Raw genomic sequence first — 21553 nt, 5'->3', positions numbered from 1 at the left:
AATGCCATAGGGGGTCTCATTTTGACACACCATGGGCTCCATGGCACCAACTGAGCATTGTTTAAACACCACAGTATTGTTGCTGACCATGTCATCCCTTTATGACCACAGTGTACCCATCTTCTGATGGCTGTACAATGTCTCAAAACTCAAATACTCTCCTACTGGTTTCTTGAGTTTGACAATGAGTTCACTGCACTCAAATGCCCTCTGCAGTCAATCTCAAACCAATCTCAATCCAACAGAGCATCTTTGGGATATGGTGGAGTGGGAGATTTACATCATGGATGTGTAGATGACAAATCTACAACTACAATCAATATGGACCAAACCCTCTTAGGGATGTTTCCAGAACCTTGTTTAATCCATGAACAATTAAAGCCGAAGGAACTGTACTAGCAAGATGTAACTGATAAAGCATCCGGTATCTCCTCAAGAAATAAAAGAAGCGTGTTGCACTGTTTTGTTCTAGATGTGAGGCATTTGGTAAAATAGAAAAACAAATGAGGCAATATTCTGATTATATTCTAAACGTTTAACTTTACCTGGGTTTTTACAGTAAATAAAAATATTCAATACATTTACATATATTTCATTTTGTGTCTCCCTCTACCTGATGGGTCCACTGGTTTCCTACCACAATGTGAAGACAATGATTTCTGCAGGTGTGAGATAGAGCTTTAGTTAGTAAGCACTGTGCAATCTTTCCAAATATATCAATTAATATATAAATAACTGAATTGGTATTTCTTTAGATTTTTTTCCTTAAAGTTCCAGAGGTCTACCAGCCTTCTTCCGAATGCACAATGTTACAAATAAGTTCCCCTTGTTGGAAAACCTTAGATGGCACCACCCTACTGACAGTGTGTTGAATAAGGTGCTTTTTTCTGAAAGTGTATCTGTATATACTTAGACAGTCAGAAAAGGAAATGTAATTTTGGCTGTAGTCACGTACTGGCTTTATATCATGAATTAAATATGTCGAGGGAGTGAAAGCCTTTTGTATTTGAAATGAATCTTGTGCTGCACATTATAAACTGAAGGAACAGAAGGAGTGATTTCAGAAAATGGTTTTTGAGTTATTTGAAGAAACCTAAATGTTTTCTTGCTTATGTCCTTATGTCAGTGATAAAAGACAAAAATGAATTGTTTGGTGCAATTTTTATTAGTAAAGTAGTTTGTTTTGTTTTTTTTATTCTATTTAAATAAAAAAAAATTCACAAATCATGGTCACAATACATAATGAAAATGTTGCGATTATACACAAAAAAACAAAAAACAACAAAACAACAACAAAAAGAAACCCCTCCCTCCCCACCCGAGGCTCATGTAAAAAGAAACAGAACAAAACAAACAAAAAATGTATGTCACACATCTGGAAAATACGTTTTTATATAGTCAATAAATGGGTTCCAAGTCGCAGAGAATTTTTGTTGTGATGAGAGAACTCTGTATCTAAGTTTTTCCAGTGGTAAAAAAAAAAAAGCACCTCCTTTAACCATTGTACGTATGAAGGAGCCTTATCAGACTTCCAGTGGAATAGAATAAGTCTACGGGCAAGCAATGTAGCAAATGCTATGGCATTTTCCTGAGATTTACTAATTTTGTATTGAGATGGCATAACTCCGAAAATGCCAATGCGGAAATCAAGCATTAAGTTCTGCGCACTGATATGAGATAATACTTATATATATTTCCCCAGTAATTATCCAGGTTCAGACAAGACCACATCATGTGACCCTCATTTGCTGGATTATGTCCACACCTGGGACAGGCAGGATCGGCTTCTGGGAAAAACTTTGAAAGCCTCTCTCTTGTATAATGAAGACGAGGAAGAATTTTAAACTGAATTAAACCATGGCGAATGCAAAGGGAGGAAGTATGTATACGATTCAAACAAGATCTCCACTCATCATCAGATAAATCCACCCCAATGTCTTTTTCCCAATTATTTTTAGTTTTTTCCCAAGTAATAGGCCTTAAGCTCTGTATCAGCTTGTATATGACGGAGATTCTCCTTTTGCCAAAAGGATCCATTTCCAAAATGGTATCCACTTGATTTTTAGGAGGTAGGTAAGGGGAAAGAAGGAAACAATGTTTTTGCAAAACTTCGTATTTGCAGGTATCTAAACATATCAAAAAGTAGATTTTTGAATATCCCATTTAAGCACAGGAATATATATATTTTATTTCTCATCGCAACATGAGCTACTAAAGCTCCTCACAGGGGATGGATTTGCTAGAACAGGGGTGTCAAACTCAAATACACAGTGGGCCAAAATTCAATATTGAAAAAAAAATCTTCCTCCAGATATAAGAATGAATCTTTTCTTATGGACTCAAACACGTTTTGCTGAAAAACTGAATATAGAACAAGCAAAGCTTAATACTAAACAATATATATATTAGCTGTATAATACCAGTAGGCCAGCTCTAATAGTAGTTTGGTATGGCTTCGCGGGCCAAATGTAATTAGGCTGCGGGCCAAATTTGGCCCACGGGCCAGAGTTTGACACCTATGTGCTAGAAGCTGGAATCAAGTCAGGAGCCATCTTTTTATAGGCTTCTTCTAGTATAAACTCTAGTTTAAATATAAGAAATGTATGTGAAAAAACAACACAAAGTACAACAATTAGAAGATGATCTTTAAAAAAAGAGAAAAAAATCCGAATAGCCTCCTTAAAAGCGATGGGAACAGCATGTGTCCTCTTTTATGTTTTTGGCCTGGATTTACAAAACTGCCTTGTTGAACTAATTAGCTCAGACATTCTCTGCATGAAAGAGAGATGCGTTGATTCATATAGAATATAAAAAGATACAAGATGACACAAGATAATGCAATATATTACATCACAGTGCAATGTGTCATATGGTTCAATGTGTTACCACATAATTTGATAGCATAGGACACAAGAACAAGTAATATTTAAAAAGACAGAGTGATATTGCATAACCACATTATAATTTTATGTTCCAGTTTTATTTTACATCAAAATGTTTCCTATAACCTCTCAGTTGCTCATTTATTCCCGAGCTGAGATTCTGCTTCAAACGTGCAAAAGATGACAAGATTAATCCAAAGGGTCTCAAGATGACTTACACCAAATGTGAGAAGATTCACAAAAAGATGGTTACTTTTCCTGACTTATTTTTGTGTGAAACACTCACTGAGATTTTGTCTGTTGACACCTTCAAAATGAAACAGTGAGAGAAGACGCATGCAACGACATAAGCTCCATGTTGAAAGAGTCATGGTTGCTTTGTGTTAGGTATTAAGGTCTCATAGACCAGAAAGGAAAAGGGTCAGTGCTTCAAGACATCCAAAGAATAGATGCAGCTATTTGAAAAAGCAGATTCAGTTTAAACTAAAGCTTGGACACCATCTGTCCAAGCTTTAGCTCTTGGACAGATGGTCTCACATTTGACTCAAGAATAGTTTGGTACACAGTGGACTTTACGGTCGACTCGATGATTTCAAAGAGACCAAGTCCCGTGGCTGCAAAACAAACCCAAATCATTACCCCTCCACTTCTGTGTTTGACATTCAGCAGATATGAGCCCTTTGTGCTGAGGTGCTGTTTTTAGTTTTGCTGTGATTAAACTGCAGGAATGTCTTAAAGACATAAAGACCTGGATGGCCGCTAACTTTCTGCTTCTTAATTCAGATCAAACTGAGGTATTTGTACTCGGCCCTGAAAAGCCTAGAAATATGGTATCTAAGCAGATTCTTACTCTGGATGGCATTACCTTGGCCTCCAGTAACGCTGTGAGGAACCTTGGAGTCATTTTTGACCAGGACATGTCCTTCAACGCACATATTAAACAAATATGTAAGACTGCTTTCTTCCATTTGTGCAACATCTCTAAAGTTAGAAATATCCTGTCTCAGAGTGACGCTGAAAAACTAGTTCATGCATTTATTACTTCCAGGCTGGACGACTGTAATTCATTATTATCAGGATGTCCTAAAAACTCCCTGAAAAGCCTTCAGCTGATCCAAAATGCTGCAGCAAGAGTCCTGACAGGGACTAGAAAGAGAGCATATTTCTCCTGTTTTGGCTTCCTGTTAAATCCAGAATTCAAAATCCTGCTCCTCACATACAAGGTCTTAAATAATCAGGCCCCATCTTATCTTAATGACCTTGTAGTACCATATCACTCTATTAGAGCACTTCGCTCTCACACTGCAGGCCTACTTGTTGTTCCTAGAGTATTTAAAAGTAGAATGGGAGGCAGAGCCTTCAGTTTTCAGGCCCCTCTTCTGTGGAACCAGCTTCCAGTTTGGATTCAGGAGACAGACACTATCTCTACTTTTAAGATTAGGCTTCAAACTTTCCTTTTTGCTAAAGCATATAGTTAGGGCTGGACCAGGTGACCCTGAATCCTCCCTTAGTTATGCTGCAATAGACGTAGGCTGCCGGGGATTCCCATGATGCATTGAGTTTTTCCTTTCCAGTCACCTTTCTCACTCACTATGTGTTAACAGACCTCTCTGCATTGAATCATATCTGTTATTAACCTCTGTCTCTCTTCCACAGCATGTCTTTATCCTGTCTTCCTTCTCTCACCCCAACCGGTCGCAGCAGTTGGCCCCGCCCCTCCCTGAGCCTGGTTCTGCCGGAGGTTTCTTCCTGTTAAAAGGGAGTTTTTCCTTCCCACTGTCGCCAAAGTGCTTGCTCATAGGGGGTCATATGATTGTTGGGTTTTTCTCTGTATCTATGAAGCGCCTTGAGGCGACTTTTGTTGTGATTTGGCGCTATATAAATAAAATTGAATTGAATTGAATGCTGTGCATTATAGCCAAGCATCTCCACTTCAGTCTCAGAAGCAAGTCCTCTGATCTATTTACATCCAACTTTACAAATCTTTGCCGTTGTGTTCGTTGTAAAGAGATTATGTTTTCTCCTGGCAAACCTTACAAGTGAGCAATTCTTGTTCAGACTTCCTCTAATTGTACAGTGTTGAACTGTAGCACTTAAAATGCTAATAGAGGCTCGTAGTGTCTAAGGGAACCTGATGGAACGTCCACTTCTAGGAAGATTGTGGTCTGAATGATCCAGACCAACATATTGTCAAAACATTTATAGATGTGCTCACACTTGCTCGAGGTCAGTTAACCAAACGCATTTGATTAGCACCAGGCTGCTACTTATCCTCTTAACTCCTATGGAAGCAATAAGAGTATATTTAGTTTTGACAGACATTGGTATTTCAATATAAGCGAATACTGTACAACTTAGACAGATACAACTGTTTTTGAAAACCCATGTAAAAAGGCTTGATTTACTTTGTTATATAGTGTTCAAAGCAATCATTTACTAACCTAAGCCTCTGAGAACAACACTGTCAGGTCATGTTTGTTGATTTCAGTCAGTATAATTTAAATTAAGTCCTACATAGATTTCCAAAGTTAAGATACTGTCATGTGTGAACATTTGTGTTTAACAAAAGATCAGCTTAAAGAAGTGAGTTATATTATAGTGGACTTGGCCAGTGAGCGATGAAAACCTATGATATCGTATGACCTACCACGCTTAGTTTAGAGCAGTGCCAAAGTTAAAATGAATTATATAACAGAAACAACCACAGCTTGCAGGTTGAGGCAATAATGATTACCTGCAATGGATATGCAGTATAACATCCACACCTTAGTTTTGTAAAGAGTTTTGTTATTGACTTTTTTTGCTGTGGCACTAGATGATAGAAGCCTACACCACCGGTAGACTATTTGTAATCGCCAAATTATCTGCAACACCAAGGAGCAGTGTCTCATACAGCACCTTGTTATCGCGAATCCAGAGGATTAGGTGGCTAGCAGTCTGTGTGTTTTGATTAGACGAGTCCCCGAGGTCTCAAACGCATCTCAAAACACAGCCTCAGGGAGCACACGGCAAGCAAAGCAAGGCAAATGTCTGTGGAACAAAACCTTTTTTAATTAACTCCGACCTCCTATTCGGTGAGGCGCCAGGCAGCTGTCTGGCTGTGTTGAGCCAAACACAATATGAAGGAAATAATCTGCTCTCTTTGCACCTGTTTGCTGTGCCAATAGCAATTACTCGTTATATTGTCCCCAGTTTGAAGAGTACATGGGTGACATCTAAAAAGCTGAAAGTCGAGACAGTGCTCTTACCTCCCCAGTTAACAAAGTTGTTTATGTTAAAGAGTAAAACGCTGAAAAGTTTGACAACAGTGTAAATGAATCAGAGCTGAGCATCTTCATGTATATTCACTGGTTTAATGACATTTTATTTTCTCTCCAGCAGAGCTGCCTAGACAAAAAGATACTTTATATAACATTATAATTATTGCCTTATTATTGCAAAGTGATGAATAATAGTGAAGAAAGTGAAATACCCAGTAGTATCCTTATAAATGATTTGAAAAACCAATGCACCGGTTTAGCTGTATTACCAAAATAAGTCTGTAATGCACCTGAAGATAAGAATGGTGCAGGTGTTGGTGTGGCAATTAAAATGTTATTGCACTCTCTCTCTCCCAGGCAAACACTGGAGCCTATACTTATCACACAAAAGAGAGAGTATCAAAAGCTGGATACAAGCTCTGGCATTGTGAAACCCAGAAAACACAAAGTGTCCATTCTCTTTGTAAATTGTCTCCCCTTACACAAAGATCATTGACTCCTCGGCCGGCATCCTCACCAATCACAGATGCAATTTCCTGTTACCCATTGTGCAATGTATGTCTCTCAGATTTGTTGTGTTTATCCAACTGATTGAAAAAAAACACTATACCAATGACCTGCGGCACTCTATACTTGTTTTGCTCATCAGTACGGCGATGCTCGGTCTGTACATTGGCACTAAATTACCCTTTATGAATGAACTCATGGAGGGTTTCAATTTGTAAGTGTCTGCGGAGTTCATTGAAACTGCAGCAATTGTAACCACTGAAAGAAAAAGACAAAGGGTGATTGTGTTAAAAGCATCGCCTTCTGCCTCTGATTATAAAAGTTTAAAAAAAACTCACTCTCCGAGCTGCAAGAGGAGAGCTGATGTGGATAAAGAAATTACCTGTTTTTCATAAGGTGTGAAAAAACAGATAGCAAACAGCGTAAAATGTGACTGCATCTGTTCTGTACCCTCATGATTATGCAATAAGCAAGCTGGTGGCATCCATCTCTTTCACTGAATGACAGTGGAGGAGATGGATGCAAATGGAAAGTCTGGATAATACAGTTAGCAGGGAGCCACAGTCTACCTACTGTACGAATCGTGTTATTGTTCTTATATATATATATATATATACATCAATTGTATTAGTCACGCCTGAGGGTCTCAGTTGGATCTCTGTGTTGTTTCATTTAAACTGTTCTCATCCATAAAAAGCTGAGAAACTATTGTCCTACACCAATGTCACAAAGACAAATTGTCCTACATTTACTTTATTGCACTTGGCTATAATGTGATTCTGATTCTCCTGGTGTGCTACTGGCAGTGAATCTGCCACATCAACATGCAATCTGTCCCCAGGAAGTCAATCCCTTCTTAATGACCAGCCTTTGGCAGCCTGAGCTCTCATTACTTTTATTCACAGCGCTCTAAGAGAGACATCACTTTTTAGATGTCAGTTTAATACAAATGCCCAGTCCAGTTTCTCATTAGGTATTAACATTTCAGATATACTGTCATTAAAAGGTGATTATATTCCATTATAATGGAGGTAACATCCAGGGCTGATCTCTGAGGTTGCAGCTTTAATAGGTATGGTGACCAATCAACTCTTCTGCTCATTGATTTCCTGGTTAGTCTCCACATCCTGAGTGGACATACAATACCCACAATCAATGTTTTTCCATGAGTGCAAGACTGAGAAGTGGCCTTCTTTCACCACATTTCTCAAAATATGCAAACACGTTTTGCAGTTTATTATCTCTGCCCGTGCGCTCACAAAGGTATTGTACTTGTTCTGTGCAGCTGGCCTCCTCAGCATCATTTATTTTCAAGGCTGACTGTGATTCCAATGTCGAACACTAGGTGATTTTTAACAAGTGTCAGACCTGATTTAAAAACCGATGCCTTGCAAACCTGAACCTCTCAGATTTTTTGGCAGGTTTTCTGTCACTTTTGGTGACTTCAGGAAGATGTGCAATGTGACGAAAAACCCAGCTGAGGTCAGTGTTTCTCCACTGGACGGCTCAGTGCGGACAGAGTGGCCACTGCCTAAAAATACTAGCTGCAAAAATGACTGTATTATTAATTAACACAAGTAGCGGCTACTCCTTTTGCAGGAGTTAGCGTGCTAACTCTAGCCTAGCAGTTCACCAGCTGCTTAAATCGGCTGCTGCCTGATGCCCAAACTGCACAATATCCTGCGTGTGTGAGAGAGCTTTGAATGTAACAAAGGGAAGCGGGACAGGGGCCCGGGGTGCGCAGCGTCCCCTTTAAGGCCGTTTTGGAATAATTAATGACGTCGCGCTGTAAACACGACTGACGCTCAGCTGCGTGGCCGAAGCATCCTCCGACCAAGAGCCCAAGACCTCTGTGTTTATTTCACGACGGGACTACTGGGAGGCATTGAAACAGCTGGGGTTCACCTCGTCTCTCATATGCAGTCTCCAAAACCAAGACGACGGTGCTGCATCTGTCCTGCTAAGTGCCATGGCTAGAAAAACGGACATCCCCACCTCTTACTATGGTGAGTCGGGTTGTCTTTGTTGTAGGAGATTTTCTTCTGCCTTTGTACCGTGTAACGTTATGACAGCAGGATATAACAATATCTTCTTTGGCCCGAGTCTTTATTATTAACCCTTTGCTGTGCGTTCAGGGACGGTAGCTAGCTTGCACTATCAGCTGCTAACTATTGTAGGGCTATTTAAAGGTTGGCGTGAAATACGCAGTAACGGTGTGACAACATTTCAAACGGATGTTGGCTCAAATAAGTAGAAGGACGTGTTTTCGAGTTTCGTTGCAGGATATGCTTCGAAAAGAATCCGTGCGTCTGGCTTTGATTAACTGCAGTGCTGTGATCTTTTGCCTTGCTTTGTTTACCAGGTGTAAAAGTGCCCACGGTAGGAGAATAGTCCCATCTCCACTTTCTGCTCCACTTATTATGTCGCCTTTGTTGTCAACGCCGATGTATTTATGCCCTATAACTGCTGTATACCATCATGACAACGGGACAGCTTTAGGGTTTTAGTGGGAGCTGCAGTTAGCCACCATTATCGATTAATCTGCACACAATTCTGTCGATTAATTGATCAATTTTTAGTTAGAGGGGAAAAAATGCCCGTCGTTTTTTTTCTGATGCTCCAGATGATGTCATCAAATTGCTTTGTTTTGTCCTACACCAATCCAAAGCCAAAAGATGATCATGTTTTATGATAAAAGACCAACTAAGTAGCTAATTAGAGGCAGGGTCGTTATAAAAATCATTTTATCATAATACTTAATGATATTTTAGTTGGAACAGTCAGATGATAATTCCTTCTAAAGCTTTTTATAAAGCTGACAGTGCATTCGTGTGACAGTCACCTAATGCATTCGTCATTTGAAGTTAACTAGTCCCCTGCTCACTCTGTGTAATCCTTTTAATCTCGATTAATATTCCCTGCTGTAATTTACAGGGACTTAAGCAAGGTAGGTCACCAGTGTCCACTCCTGAGAACTGTTTAGCCTATTTGACGTCCAACAACATTTGGGGTTTAAAATAAAATGTGCAGGAATAATTGAGGTGTAGTGTTTTTTCATTGTTTCCTAATTTAGCATTCCAGATAATGTGTCTTACAGTAAAGGTTAACAGCAAGTTGTCCTTCTTCCGTAACAAAGGATATTTCTTCTCTCCCACTTGCATGTTTTTGCCCCTGCAGGCATATAATGGAATATATAATCCATGTGCAGATCCACTGTCCATTAACCCGCTTGAGTAATCATGTTGTTCATCAAAACAATATAATCCTTTATCAACACCAGATGCTACACAGACAGTAGAGTATTTTTTATGAAACAAAGAGTTCCCTAGCTAATACTATTTTTTCTCTCTATTGAATGATTGACCTTTTTTCCCCTCTCACAGATTTACTCCTTTTTTCAGCTGGTACTATTGGGCTACTGAAAAGCAAAGCTACGGTGTCACTGAAATCCAGACAAAGCTATCTGCCACAGTGATAGGCCAAATCTTTGGCCCTTTTATGTGAGAAATGTGAGAAAGAATCAAAGGTATACCAAAAGATATGTTTCAGTTATTCGGTTCAACCGCTGGGATGATGCAGAACTTAATTTGATAGATGATATGTCATTCTTATCGGTTTTCACACAGCCTTCTGCATTATTATCAAGTACACGTGCATTTTATCATGAATCGTTGATCAAATTGTACACAGTCACAATGCCCACAAAATAACTCAAAGTAGCACAGGCATTGTCAGGTCTGCTCCTGACAGCTTCTAATGGGGATAGCTGCTGTGTTTTCTTTTTTCTATTTTTTCCTCCCTATATTCTGCCCCTGTTTGTCCCCCAGACCTCATGACTCCAGCACTCTGCCAGTCAAGACTACAGCCTGTCAGCAGTAGTTGATTCTCAGTGCTCTCCACAGACATACAGCTCACCACTGGGAATGTCAGACTCCAGTCAGGTCCTGTTCACAATTTTAAGCTGGTACTTTGCAGCGCATCATAAACCTGACATGTGTAAAATGCCACGAGTAACAGGCTAACTGAAGCAAACACGTGTATAACTTGTAATGTATACATTATTAATGTACAGAATACGGTTGGCGTTTAGTGTACCTGCACTTATATTCTATTGCACTGATGAATTAGAAGGCAGCAATTAATTAGGGGATATAATTTAGCCTTAATAGCATGGAGTTATTGTGCCTCCCAGTGTTCAGGTCAGCTACTTTATGTTGTTGACTCCCCGGTGCTTTTATTCAAACGGCTAGCTTGGCAAAGGAGCAATGTAAAGGTTTTTGGGTTGTTTAAATTTAATACCAGAATACTGTACATCATGATATTGTTGAATTACACTGGAAAGTAAAGTTTCACACACTAAAACATCTGTTTTGTGGATCACAGCACATAGTGAGTAACCCTAAAAGTTCAAAAAGACTGATAAGGCTGAAGACCTTCATGATGACTCAATGATGAGCACTTCAGTTTATTTTACTAATGTCACACTGTTACCTACCCTAATATAAAGTTAAGCTGATTAATGATTGTATTTGTAAGAAAAAGAGCAACATAATGCATAGAGCCATAATATCCTTCACATTCAACTGTCCTATATTTGCTTAATAGTCAGATTCAAGTGTTCTCTTGAGGCCAGTTTATTATATAACATTTCTAACTATGTAGCAAGTGTTCACTGTACTGCTGAAATGTTCAGTCAGTCAGAAAAATAGGAGAGTAGCTCATAATCATTCTGTGACAGCTTTGTAAGTAACAGTATAGATATGAGTTCCATTCACCACAGAAAGTGTTGAGTCGGGCACACTGTTAATTAACAAATTTCTCGCATGGGCAGCTTCCCTAAACGCTGCATTTTTATACTGAGTCAATGCAGACTCTTGACAGGAAGCTGAGGGCAATGGTTTATAATCGAAACATTCACAGTATCTTCGTGTGAAATTGCAGTTGGAGAATGTTGCGGCTGAATGGCCCATTTTGCACCCTAGACTAAGTGCTATTAAAGGCTTTTTAAGTGACACTATTCACTCCAAATACCTGTTTCAAATGAAGACTAATGCTCACCCTGCAGAGGATTTTGTTAGTATTTGTGGCATTTCTTCTCATTATTTTTAACAAGAGCATGTGCTTTTGTGTGCATTTTCTTAAGCAATAGCCATGCCAGTGCCTGAAATTTGAACTATATTATTCACACTTATGATAGGGTGTGTCAGTAAATATTTTCTGAGATTCACTTTTGCATAATACTGGATGGCCGTTCATTTGAGTCTGTGAAAAAGACATTTAGCAGAGAGGTTTTCGTGGGCAAAACGAGCAGAATTGAAATCTCCACTTAGCAGAACAAATATAGTCAGTGTTTATTTAGGACTAAAAGGATAAGTGACACTGAAAGTGACTTATGAAACACAACCCAAAGACCCATGCCAGGCACATAGTCTTGAGTTGTTTTAAGTCTTGGGTGATCAGTGGAACTAGAGAAGACTTGTGTGCCCGACAGCATGGCTACCTGTACTCAAACAATCCATGCATTTTCTGCCATTGATCCAGATTTGGATCACAGGGCAGCAGTCGCTCAGACCTCCCTATCCCGGGCCATCTCCTCTGGCTCATCGAGGCTTTCCAAGGTCAGCTGAGAGGGATAATCTCTGCAGTGTGGGCCTAGTTGCACGTGGTTAAAATGTCTTACCTAGGAGGTGTCCACAAGGCATCCTAGTCAGTTTACCGAACCACCTCATATGGTTCCTGCAGGAGTGCAGCTGTGGCACGAATACATCTGACGGTAACTAGAGTTAGTACTTCACACTTTTCTGAATGAGCATCAGTGTATTAAAGTGGGAGATGCTGATTCTCATCGCAGTTGCTTTAGTCTCAGCTGCAAACCACCTTAATTTATTCTGGCAGTCACTGCCTGATAAGGCAGAAGAATGACATCATCTGCAAAGAGAAGAAATGTGATCCTGAGGCCGCTAATGCAGAAACCTTTTGCCAATAGGCTCCACCTAGAAATTCTATACATAAAAGTTAAGAACAGATTGTGACCTACACCTGTTTTCGTACCTTGGCTCGTGTGATTAGGTAGAGGATCATTAGGGGGTCCATTGTCCATCTTGGGGGGGGGGGGCACTCCCACAAGGCTTAAATCTCGGACTCTTCACCATTTGAACCTAGAACTGAAGAAGCTTCTTGGATGAGAGGTGAAATGTCTTCAAGCAACTTAAAGAAGTCCAGACGCTTTTCTTTCCAAGCTCCTTAGACCTCTTGCCCTTCCTGAGTTACCTGATTGTTTCCCAGAATTCCTTCTAGGATGACCGAAAATCTTGCTCCAAGGCCTCACCAAACTACTCCCACATCCCAGTTTTCTCTTCAGCTACTTCTATATGCAAATTCCACTTAGCTTGTCGGTAACCGTCAGCTGCCACAAGCCACCACAGCTCACTTGGACTCCATCTTCAGCTTGATGGCTCCCTTCACCTCTGCTGCCCACCATTTGGTTAAGGGGCCAACCACCTAGTGGCTGCTGCTCCTTACAGCAGTGTCGACAATGGACATGTGGACCATGGACCACTCTCTCTCAATGTCCCCAGCCTCCCTTGGAGAAGAGCTTTTGCAATTAGTATGCCTAAAAACAGAGAAGATGAGCAGAAAGTTATGCATTTGAGACAGTGAAGTCAGCAAATGTTTTTAAATGTTTGCATACAAGTGACTGAAGTTATTAAACTAATATCAATTAATTTGCTTTAATCACCTAATATATTAATGGACTAATTATTACAGTTCTACAAGCCAGGTGCTTGACATTTAACAACAGACTAAATTGACAGACCTGGATTTTATTTCTGCGAAGCATTTCGTCCCTTCGAGCTTCAGCAGTTTGCCAGCCTTTTATTTAAAAAAATATAGCAGTAGAAAAGAGTGCATATGATGACATTTTTTAATAGCAGTGTTACATCCTTCCTACTGTGCTGCTACTCCTAAAAGCGCAATTGCATCATGCTTCACATAAAACTTTAATGTGTAAAATGAGATGAGGCGCATAAACAGGAAAAAAAAAACTCATCTCAATTAGTCATTCAATGATTACAGAAATCTTAAAATCTAATTTTCCTAAGTCATGCAAACAAGCCTGCCTAAAGGGTAGGATTATATGATTATTAGGATTATATATGGTAACTTTTTCCACATATACTAATTATCAGAGCTGATCAGTTCTGTTTTCGTTGTCTTTAAAGGCTAAGGCTGTTTTCATACATCACTACAGAGGCACTGTGAAAGAAAGAGTGGGTAATTGCAGGAGTTTGGCCTTTTTTTATGTATGTAGAGTATGACACCCTAAATATGTGTTTTCTCGCCTTGCATATTTGGATATTGAGATCTATCCTCTTAACTCTTAAGTCTTTATAAATCCTGACCTAAGCCAGTTGAGCATGTCACTAATCTACAGTAGCAGTTGCGAGTCTCATGTCACAGAAACCCAGGGCTGCCACTGACATGCCTGGAGCCTCCAGCCGAAGTAACCAAGGTCACAAAGATACAATACTGCTACTTTTCTGCTTGGAGCAGCAGGCCAAGCTGTCAGCATCTGACACTCAGATGCTGACACCCCTCTCGGGGGCTGAATCCCATCCCGTGTCCCACTATTCTCACTGCTTGAAAGGATGTCAGTTACCACTATGTGCCCAGTAAATGCTCTTCATTTACTAGTAGGAATTAACCCAGAGGACTAGCAAGTCAGATACTCCAAGTGCAGTTCTTGACCATCTGCTAAGATTTAAGAGGATCCCAAGGGACTCCAGTACATAAACCTAAACCAGAGCTTGAGATGTTGTTGTCTTGTTACAATGAGGAGAAAAGCACTTTAAAGGCTGTACTGTACTCCAAAGAGAGAAAGTACAAGAAAGGAAGAAATATGATTCTGTGCAGAAGAAAGGCAGAGAAAAAGGGTGAGATGATGCTACGTAGAGATTTGTCCATTTTTCTTTCCTTTTTTAAAAAACAAACAACACTAAGTCTTCTGATGTAACTGTTTGATTCTTTCAGAACAGATTATTGTGTTTTTGGCATGAAACTGTAGGAGACTTGCAAGTTAACGTTTGGCTTCGTGACCCTGTGTGATCCTACGTGTGCATTTCCTGATTCAACTATGAAACCTTGACAATAAACCTGTGCTTTACAGAAAATCCTGGTATCTCCTTTTATAGTTAATCCACCCAAGTAGGTCTGTTGCTACTGTGTCATGCAGAAGAAACCTGAATATGTGTAGCTTTTTAAATAAAGACTACAGGAAAACACAAAATCCCAAAGCCATATTACTGATGTTGCTTTCCTCTATGGATTGGCAAAAGCCAGTGCTTTGATCAAATATGAATGAATATACTGTACACAGCATTCAGACTTACAGACTATGCCTCCCCTGCCGAGCAACATCATTATGCTGAATTTTTAAAATTTCTGTTTTCTCTTTTTCTTTTTAACTACTGCTGGATCTAACACTCTAACCCAACGTAGCTCTGACAGAAGTGAAATCTCTCAGCACTTCACTCTCTCCGGCTCCTGGAAATGTGGATGAATACAGAGAGTGAAAACAACAAAAAAAATAGTCCTTTCCAAATGGCTCCTTTGACCCAACCCATGCAGAGCACCTGCAGTGTTCGAGCTGTTTGCCTGACCACTGTATGAAAGAGGCCTGTGTTGGACAGTGGAGCCAGGGGACACTGGTGCCTGTGTCTGCCTGTGCTGATGTTGGATGTGTTTATGGCTACAAGCTGAGTAACCCTGGGAAGGGGAAGGGTGGAAACGGGTTAAGGGAAGTGAACAAGTTGTAGTCTGGAGGGTGTGTTATGCTGTACTCCGCAGTTAATATTTCCACCCATTTTATGTGTGGTAATCGATATATGATGTAGCGCAATAAATGTGCGTGTAATCTCTGAGCAAGTGACTCAAAGGAGGTAAGTCTGCAGGTTATTCTCCTAAATTTTGAAATGCACTGAAATGAACTGCTTCTCTGACTTTTCTCTGAAGTCCTATCACTCCAGGGCAGTTGTTAGATCTGGTTTGCTTCCAGCACTGTCACTTTGAAGTTGATTTTCTGTAGTCAGTGTTAGCACATCCTGCACTTCAGAATCTGACCTTTCAATTACAAGACGAACTGCCAACTCTTGAGCCACGATCGCCCGAAATCCAGCAGGGCTGCTGCTGCCTACACCCTTTCAGGAAGACGTATATGCGAGTACAGAGAACCAATGAGAGCAGCATTCACTTGTAGGTGAATTAGGGATGGGTACCGGTGTCCGGTGCCATGATGGCACCGGTTCTGACGTAAACGGTAGTAACCAGACCGAAAAGCAGCGCACATTTCGGTGCTTTATTTCGGTGCTTTTTTTTCCTGAGCTGTGATACACTTCTAGCCAATCATTTTACGTTTCCGAGGATAGTAGGCGGGTCCAGGTACGTACGTTCTTTTAGAGCAGAGCTACAGATTAAAAATGTCCAAGGCGAAGCGGTCAAAAGTCTGGCTGTACTTCACAGCAAAAGATGCAAACTCAGCAGCAACAAGTGCTTTAAGCTGATACTGTGATACTGTCAAAGGAGGTAACACCTCAAATCCGATGAAACACCTGGCGACGCATAGCGTTTTTTTTAAAAGCCCAGAAATGCGCCGTATTTGATAGCTTGCTGCGAGACCTCACACCGAGCACATCTACTGCAGGTGGGTTGCCTGTTATGCAACATCCCCCCCAAAACACAAAGAGGAGAGTCCTGGCCCCTAGCCCTGCCAGTGTAGCAGAAATGATGAGGATGATGATGCAGCAGCAGCCGTTCTTCTCTGCGTGAGTAGCTTAATGTTGTTCGTGTGTAATTTACGTTGAGTAGGCTAACCACGTTATTACATGAATGCATGTAAGGTGAACTAGCAAACATCATCATAGCTACATGCGGCTGTCTTCTTGTTTGATGGCAGATACTCTCTTCACCCTGGCCAAAAAGGCTAAAATGACCAAAGAAAAAGTGGAAAACAGCTGAACATGAGAGGTTTAGGACAAAGTTTGTGTTTTTTCCATTGTTTAAGCACTGCTTCCAGCCAAGAGTGATACCATTAGGGTTGCCAACCGTCCCTTAAAATACGGAATCGTCCCGTATTTCGAAACAAAAGTACACGTCCCGTATTGAGCTAATAAGGGACGCACTTTGTCCCGTAATACAGTGAGAATCAAAAGTAGTCTATAACTTTTAATGGAATTAACGCTTTGTTTGAAAACATAATTCCCAGCCCCTCTCCTGCTTTGTGACCAATGAGCTGACAGCACACTTATGACAATTCGAGTATGACAATTCAGATTACCGCTCATCTCATTGGTCGAGGAAAGGTCGCTTGCGGAGAAAATACCGGAAGGCAACAGATGACCACAACAAGAAGCATGGCCAACAGGGAAACAAACGCCGACACTGCGGTGCAAGTCTCGGACGACAGTACACCTAAAGCTGGGCAGACACTGTGCGATTTTTTTCAGTCGCGTTATTCAGCTCCTGCTCAAACTGCACGATTGACTCGCAGGGGTTAGAAGTTGGTAGGTCACGATGCAGGTCTCACACTATATCGCCCGATGCTCTGATGCCTGACCTGAGTGCTCACACTGTGCGTCCATAAAATGAAGGTTATAACAGAAAATCTGTCGCTCGCTCTCTCCGTCTTACACTCACACAGACACACACACCACCACCATCAACTTTGCTAAATTGCTAATGAAAAACATTTATCAGGCAGCTGTGATTGAGCAGCAGTGTAAATCCAACTATTTTCACGGTTGTTGTGGTCGTGATCATTTTGTGATGCCACATCGAAAAGGCTCGGATGAGCTTTCCAAAGTTCTACAAGTTGTGCCTCCATCACTTGTGTCCAGATCACACGCTGCACAGCCGCGCTGCTCCATCTTTTACACCAACGTTTACGTGTTTGCGCGTGAGCAGTGTGAGCGCCTGTGGTGAGACCCTCACGAGCGATTGATTGATCGGGAGCTGGTCGTGAGGTGTTAATCACTTCTCGTTACCCCACGTATACTACACGATGCACGATGAAGGCCAAAATCGGTCCGATCACTCAAAAATCGGCCAAAAACCGCACAGTGTGAGCCCAGCATTAGAGCAGCAATGTTTGTTCCCCTCAGAGAAAGGGAAGAATGGGAAAAGGAAAACACCTGGCTGGAAAAAGTTAATATGGGCATGTGCAGTGAATATCAGCGCTATGTGGCCAGAAGTGTGATAATATAATTTATTTTGTGTAATAAACAACTGCAAGGATAGATGATTACAACAAATAGATGACTAATACATAAAAGTAATACATAGATGAATAATGATGATGAGTTAAGATGCGTAATCATGGGAACAAGCGGGTTTACAAACAGGAGCAGCTGATTAGCATTAGAAAAGCTGAAATAATACCTCAGCTGAAGCCAATTGTACTAAATGCACTAAATGTGCACTGTTACAAGAATGTTTTTCTTTCTATTGTTTTCTATTATTTTAAGTTAAGCAGGACAGAGTTAAAGATTTACTTATATTCTCAAAAGTTAAGCATGACAGGCTTCTGTTTAAGAAGGAGACCTGTTTTATTGTGTTAATGTTGTCATTTTGAGCTAAAAATAAATGGCTAAATGATCATTTGTTTCACATGTGTTCATATCACAAAGAATACACATCTACTTAAATCAAATTCAAGTCAAATGGTTAAAAAAATAATTTCACACACAAAAAAAGAGCTAGAAAATTCACCACACTGGGAAGGGTGAAGACAACTGGGTCGCCCGGCCCTGGCCACGAGGTGTCCCTTATTTATTTTTCAGGGAGTTGGCAACCCTAGATACCATATATGCCCCACAGCTGCAGAAAAGGCTAACATTGTTATCTTTTTACAAAAAACAGCTGAACATGAGAGGTTTTTGGACCAATTTTGTGTTCTCCATTCTTTAAGCACCGGTTTGAGCACCGTTTGAGCACCAGCACCGTTTCAAAAGAACTGGTTTGGTACTGGTATCGGATAAAACCTAAACGATACCCATCCCTAGGTATAATGTTGGGCAACGATAAAAAAATGAAATATGGCGATAGAATATGGGTAAAACGCGCATGTTTTCATATGCACATGACGGAAAAAGCATGGCGGCGACGGAGAACGAGAAGGGCGAAAGCGGATCGTTAAATGAAACAGATGAACCAGAACTGGTTTGTAAAAGTGCTGCAGCTTCACTGGTGTGGAACTGGTTTAGCTTTCGTCCGTCAGATACACAACAAAGCACTATTTTTGGTAGCGCATGCTAGCGGGCCGTCGTTATTACCGTGTTGTTTGGAAAATACGGCGCACTTAAAAACCCGATTTCTACAATAGCAGAAATATTCAGCAATTCAGTTCACTCATATCTAAAATAAATACCTAATATCTAGATACACTAAAAAAAAATCTCACACCTCTTCATTCTAACACAGTAGCACTGAGGAGAAGGAATATGTGCCTGAGCTAAATTTAGCTTTAGCTGCTTTCCTGACTCACAACACGAGCCTGAGTGTTTCCACCCGGCTGTTGTACCTTTCTCCGACCCTCAAATCAGATTTCAGCGAAGGGTTAAGAGAAAGTGTTGAAAATCATCAGCGATGCTGGGCCACCAGCAGACTCTGCATTAGATAACGGCTGTTTAGCCTGCACTGCAGTCTGCCAGTGTAGGAGATGAGTCTGGTGGAGTTTGCTGGCTGTAGTCAGACTGAAGGGGGGTCTGTAGTCAAAAACGTTCGGAAAAAGCCTGGCAGGCATGCTACACTGGGACAGCTAGAGTCGCTGTTAGCTGCATAACTGCTGGTCTCCTCTATTGACATAGTGTTAGATAATGCCACCGTGTCCTTCTGTGACTGAAAGATTTATGCACAGCCCAACAATCATGGTGGTAATCGAAAGCTCTGAGAAAATAAGGCTTCATGGGCTGAAGAATTATACATCAGGATCAGACAAAGGCTTTGGCAGAAACATCTCTCCACATTTCCACTTGTATTCCTGGCTGGTCTCCCACAGCAATAGGATTTATGGATTCATTTGGAGGTGTGAGAACATGCATAAAAAATAGTTAAACACTTTCGATTATCATAAAATTAACAGGATATCTGCATACAAGCAACTTTTGCTCTCTCATAAAAGACGTTTCAGCAGTTGATGGACGCAGATCCTTTTCCCTACATGTTTAGGTTTGTAGAACAGCTAGTGTGACGAGGACTCTTACTGGCCTTTTACACGCTACTATTTTCATTGCACAACAGAAACGAGCCCGCAAGTTGAGACAAACCTTTTCTTTCACTTTACCAAGATTTCTCCTGTTGTATGTGTATCAGAAAGAAGGGGTGGTGGGTATATCATATATTCCACCTGTGATTATTGTATGATTGTTTCTTTTGTCATCAACATATTGTCATGATACGTTGTGTGGCAGGCAGGAGAAGGACCCAATAGCAATATTCACAAACACGGGGATGAACTTAAGAAACACAGCTTTAATGCTGGCAGGACAGAATACAGGACATGCAAAACTAAACCGGAAAAACGTAAACTAATACTCGAAGGTAGACACAGGGAGATCCACACAACATGAGGGAGAACACGACGCCGAACAGAGGGAGACTCAGACAGAAATACACAGAGGGTAAACGAGGAAAGTGGGCACACACGGGGAACACAGGTGACACTAATAATCATAACGAGACAGGGCGGGGTGAACTGAACATGACATGTAGAGGCACAGAGGTTCCGACAGGAGGAGAGAGAGCACGGGGAAAACACAGACATAACGGGCTGGGAAAACATGAAACAACCACAAAGGGAGACGAGGGCTCATCAATACATAGAGGGCACACAGGGGGGAGAGAGCCATGAAGGGAAAACACTTAGGGAACAACACAACAGGGCAACTCAGAAGACATGGCCTAAATAAGGAACGAAATACAAAAATACAAAGAACTAAGAATACTGGGCCCACATGGCCCAGGACCATGACACATATATATTACAAAAAGATGCTGCATAGCCTGAATAATTCATGCAAGTCTTGTTATTTAGGCTACAATGAAATAGTGACTCCAGGAAAAAAAGAAACAAAACACTTTTTAGGAAACTGATGTTTTATTTCACTCAGTTTCTATCACGGGTGACTTTGGTTGGTGGTCAGTGCCAGTGGATGGTCAATCAACTTGCCTGATACACTTTTTTATTGACCCCAAGCCACCATAACATTGTTTATGTCCCACTCTGTTTCCCAGAGTATAATTGAACGGACTAACCAGGTCTATCTGGTGACTAATTTGAACATTTTCTTTTACATTTATTCACCTGCACACCACGACTGCGAGCAGAATTTCCTTGATGTAGTTTTGAAAACTCCGGCACATTAACCAGCTAGTCCCAGCAGGCCCCCCCAGGACGCTGTTGTGGGAGCCCTGGAAATCATTAAGCTACCTCTTACGAGATTCTCTTGTTGGAACCTTGGAACCTCCAGCTCCATGATGTTGGACCGCAGCCACCGAAGGTAGCTGTAAAAATCTGCTGCCAGTTTCTACAGCTACTCTAACCAGAAACTGCAGGAGGTGGAAAACTGGATTTCTACCTGCTAGATCAAACTCACCAAGGCGGCAGAGCAGAACAGACTACCACTGCCAACTCCGAACCCAACAACATGTTTATTGTTTAGTGAAAGCACACAAGCCAGATCTATGCTAAAAATATAATTTTAAGGGACATCTGTGGACAATTTCATGATCAATATAAACCAATAAGCAAAGGACTGGGTGTATTAACTCGTCAGCTCTTTTCCTCTCCGTTTGCCTCTTCCCTTCTCCTCTCTGTCCTCACATATACTGCATTTCAATACAGCTCCATTT

General features: G+C 40.9%; 1 protein-coding gene across 1 annotated transcript in view; it reads left to right on the top strand.

The window, feature by feature from the left end:
- Positions 1 to 8478: 8478 nt before the first annotated feature.
- slc44a5b (solute carrier family 44 member 5b) overlaps positions 8479 to 21553 on the top strand; it is a 44648-nt gene continuing 31573 nt past the window's right edge. Inside the window, exon 1 of the mRNA XM_085348852.1 lies at positions 8479 to 8655. Coding sequence (XP_085204978.1) covers positions 8619 to 8655 — 37 coding nt within the window. The 5' untranslated portion in view covers positions 8479 to 8618. The remainder of the gene's footprint in view (positions 8656 to 21553) is intronic.

Source organism: Diplotaxodon limnothrissa, linkage group LG23 (assembly GCF_057381915.1).
Source record: "Diplotaxodon limnothrissa isolate DT_005_m linkage group LG23, D_limnothrissa_male_GT1.1, whole genome shotgun sequence".
In the NCBI taxonomy this organism is placed as follows: Eukaryota; Metazoa; Chordata; class Actinopteri; order Cichliformes; family Cichlidae; genus Diplotaxodon; species Diplotaxodon limnothrissa.
Note: the sequence above shows the minus strand (reverse complement) of the source record. Positions and strands in the feature narration are given on the sequence as shown.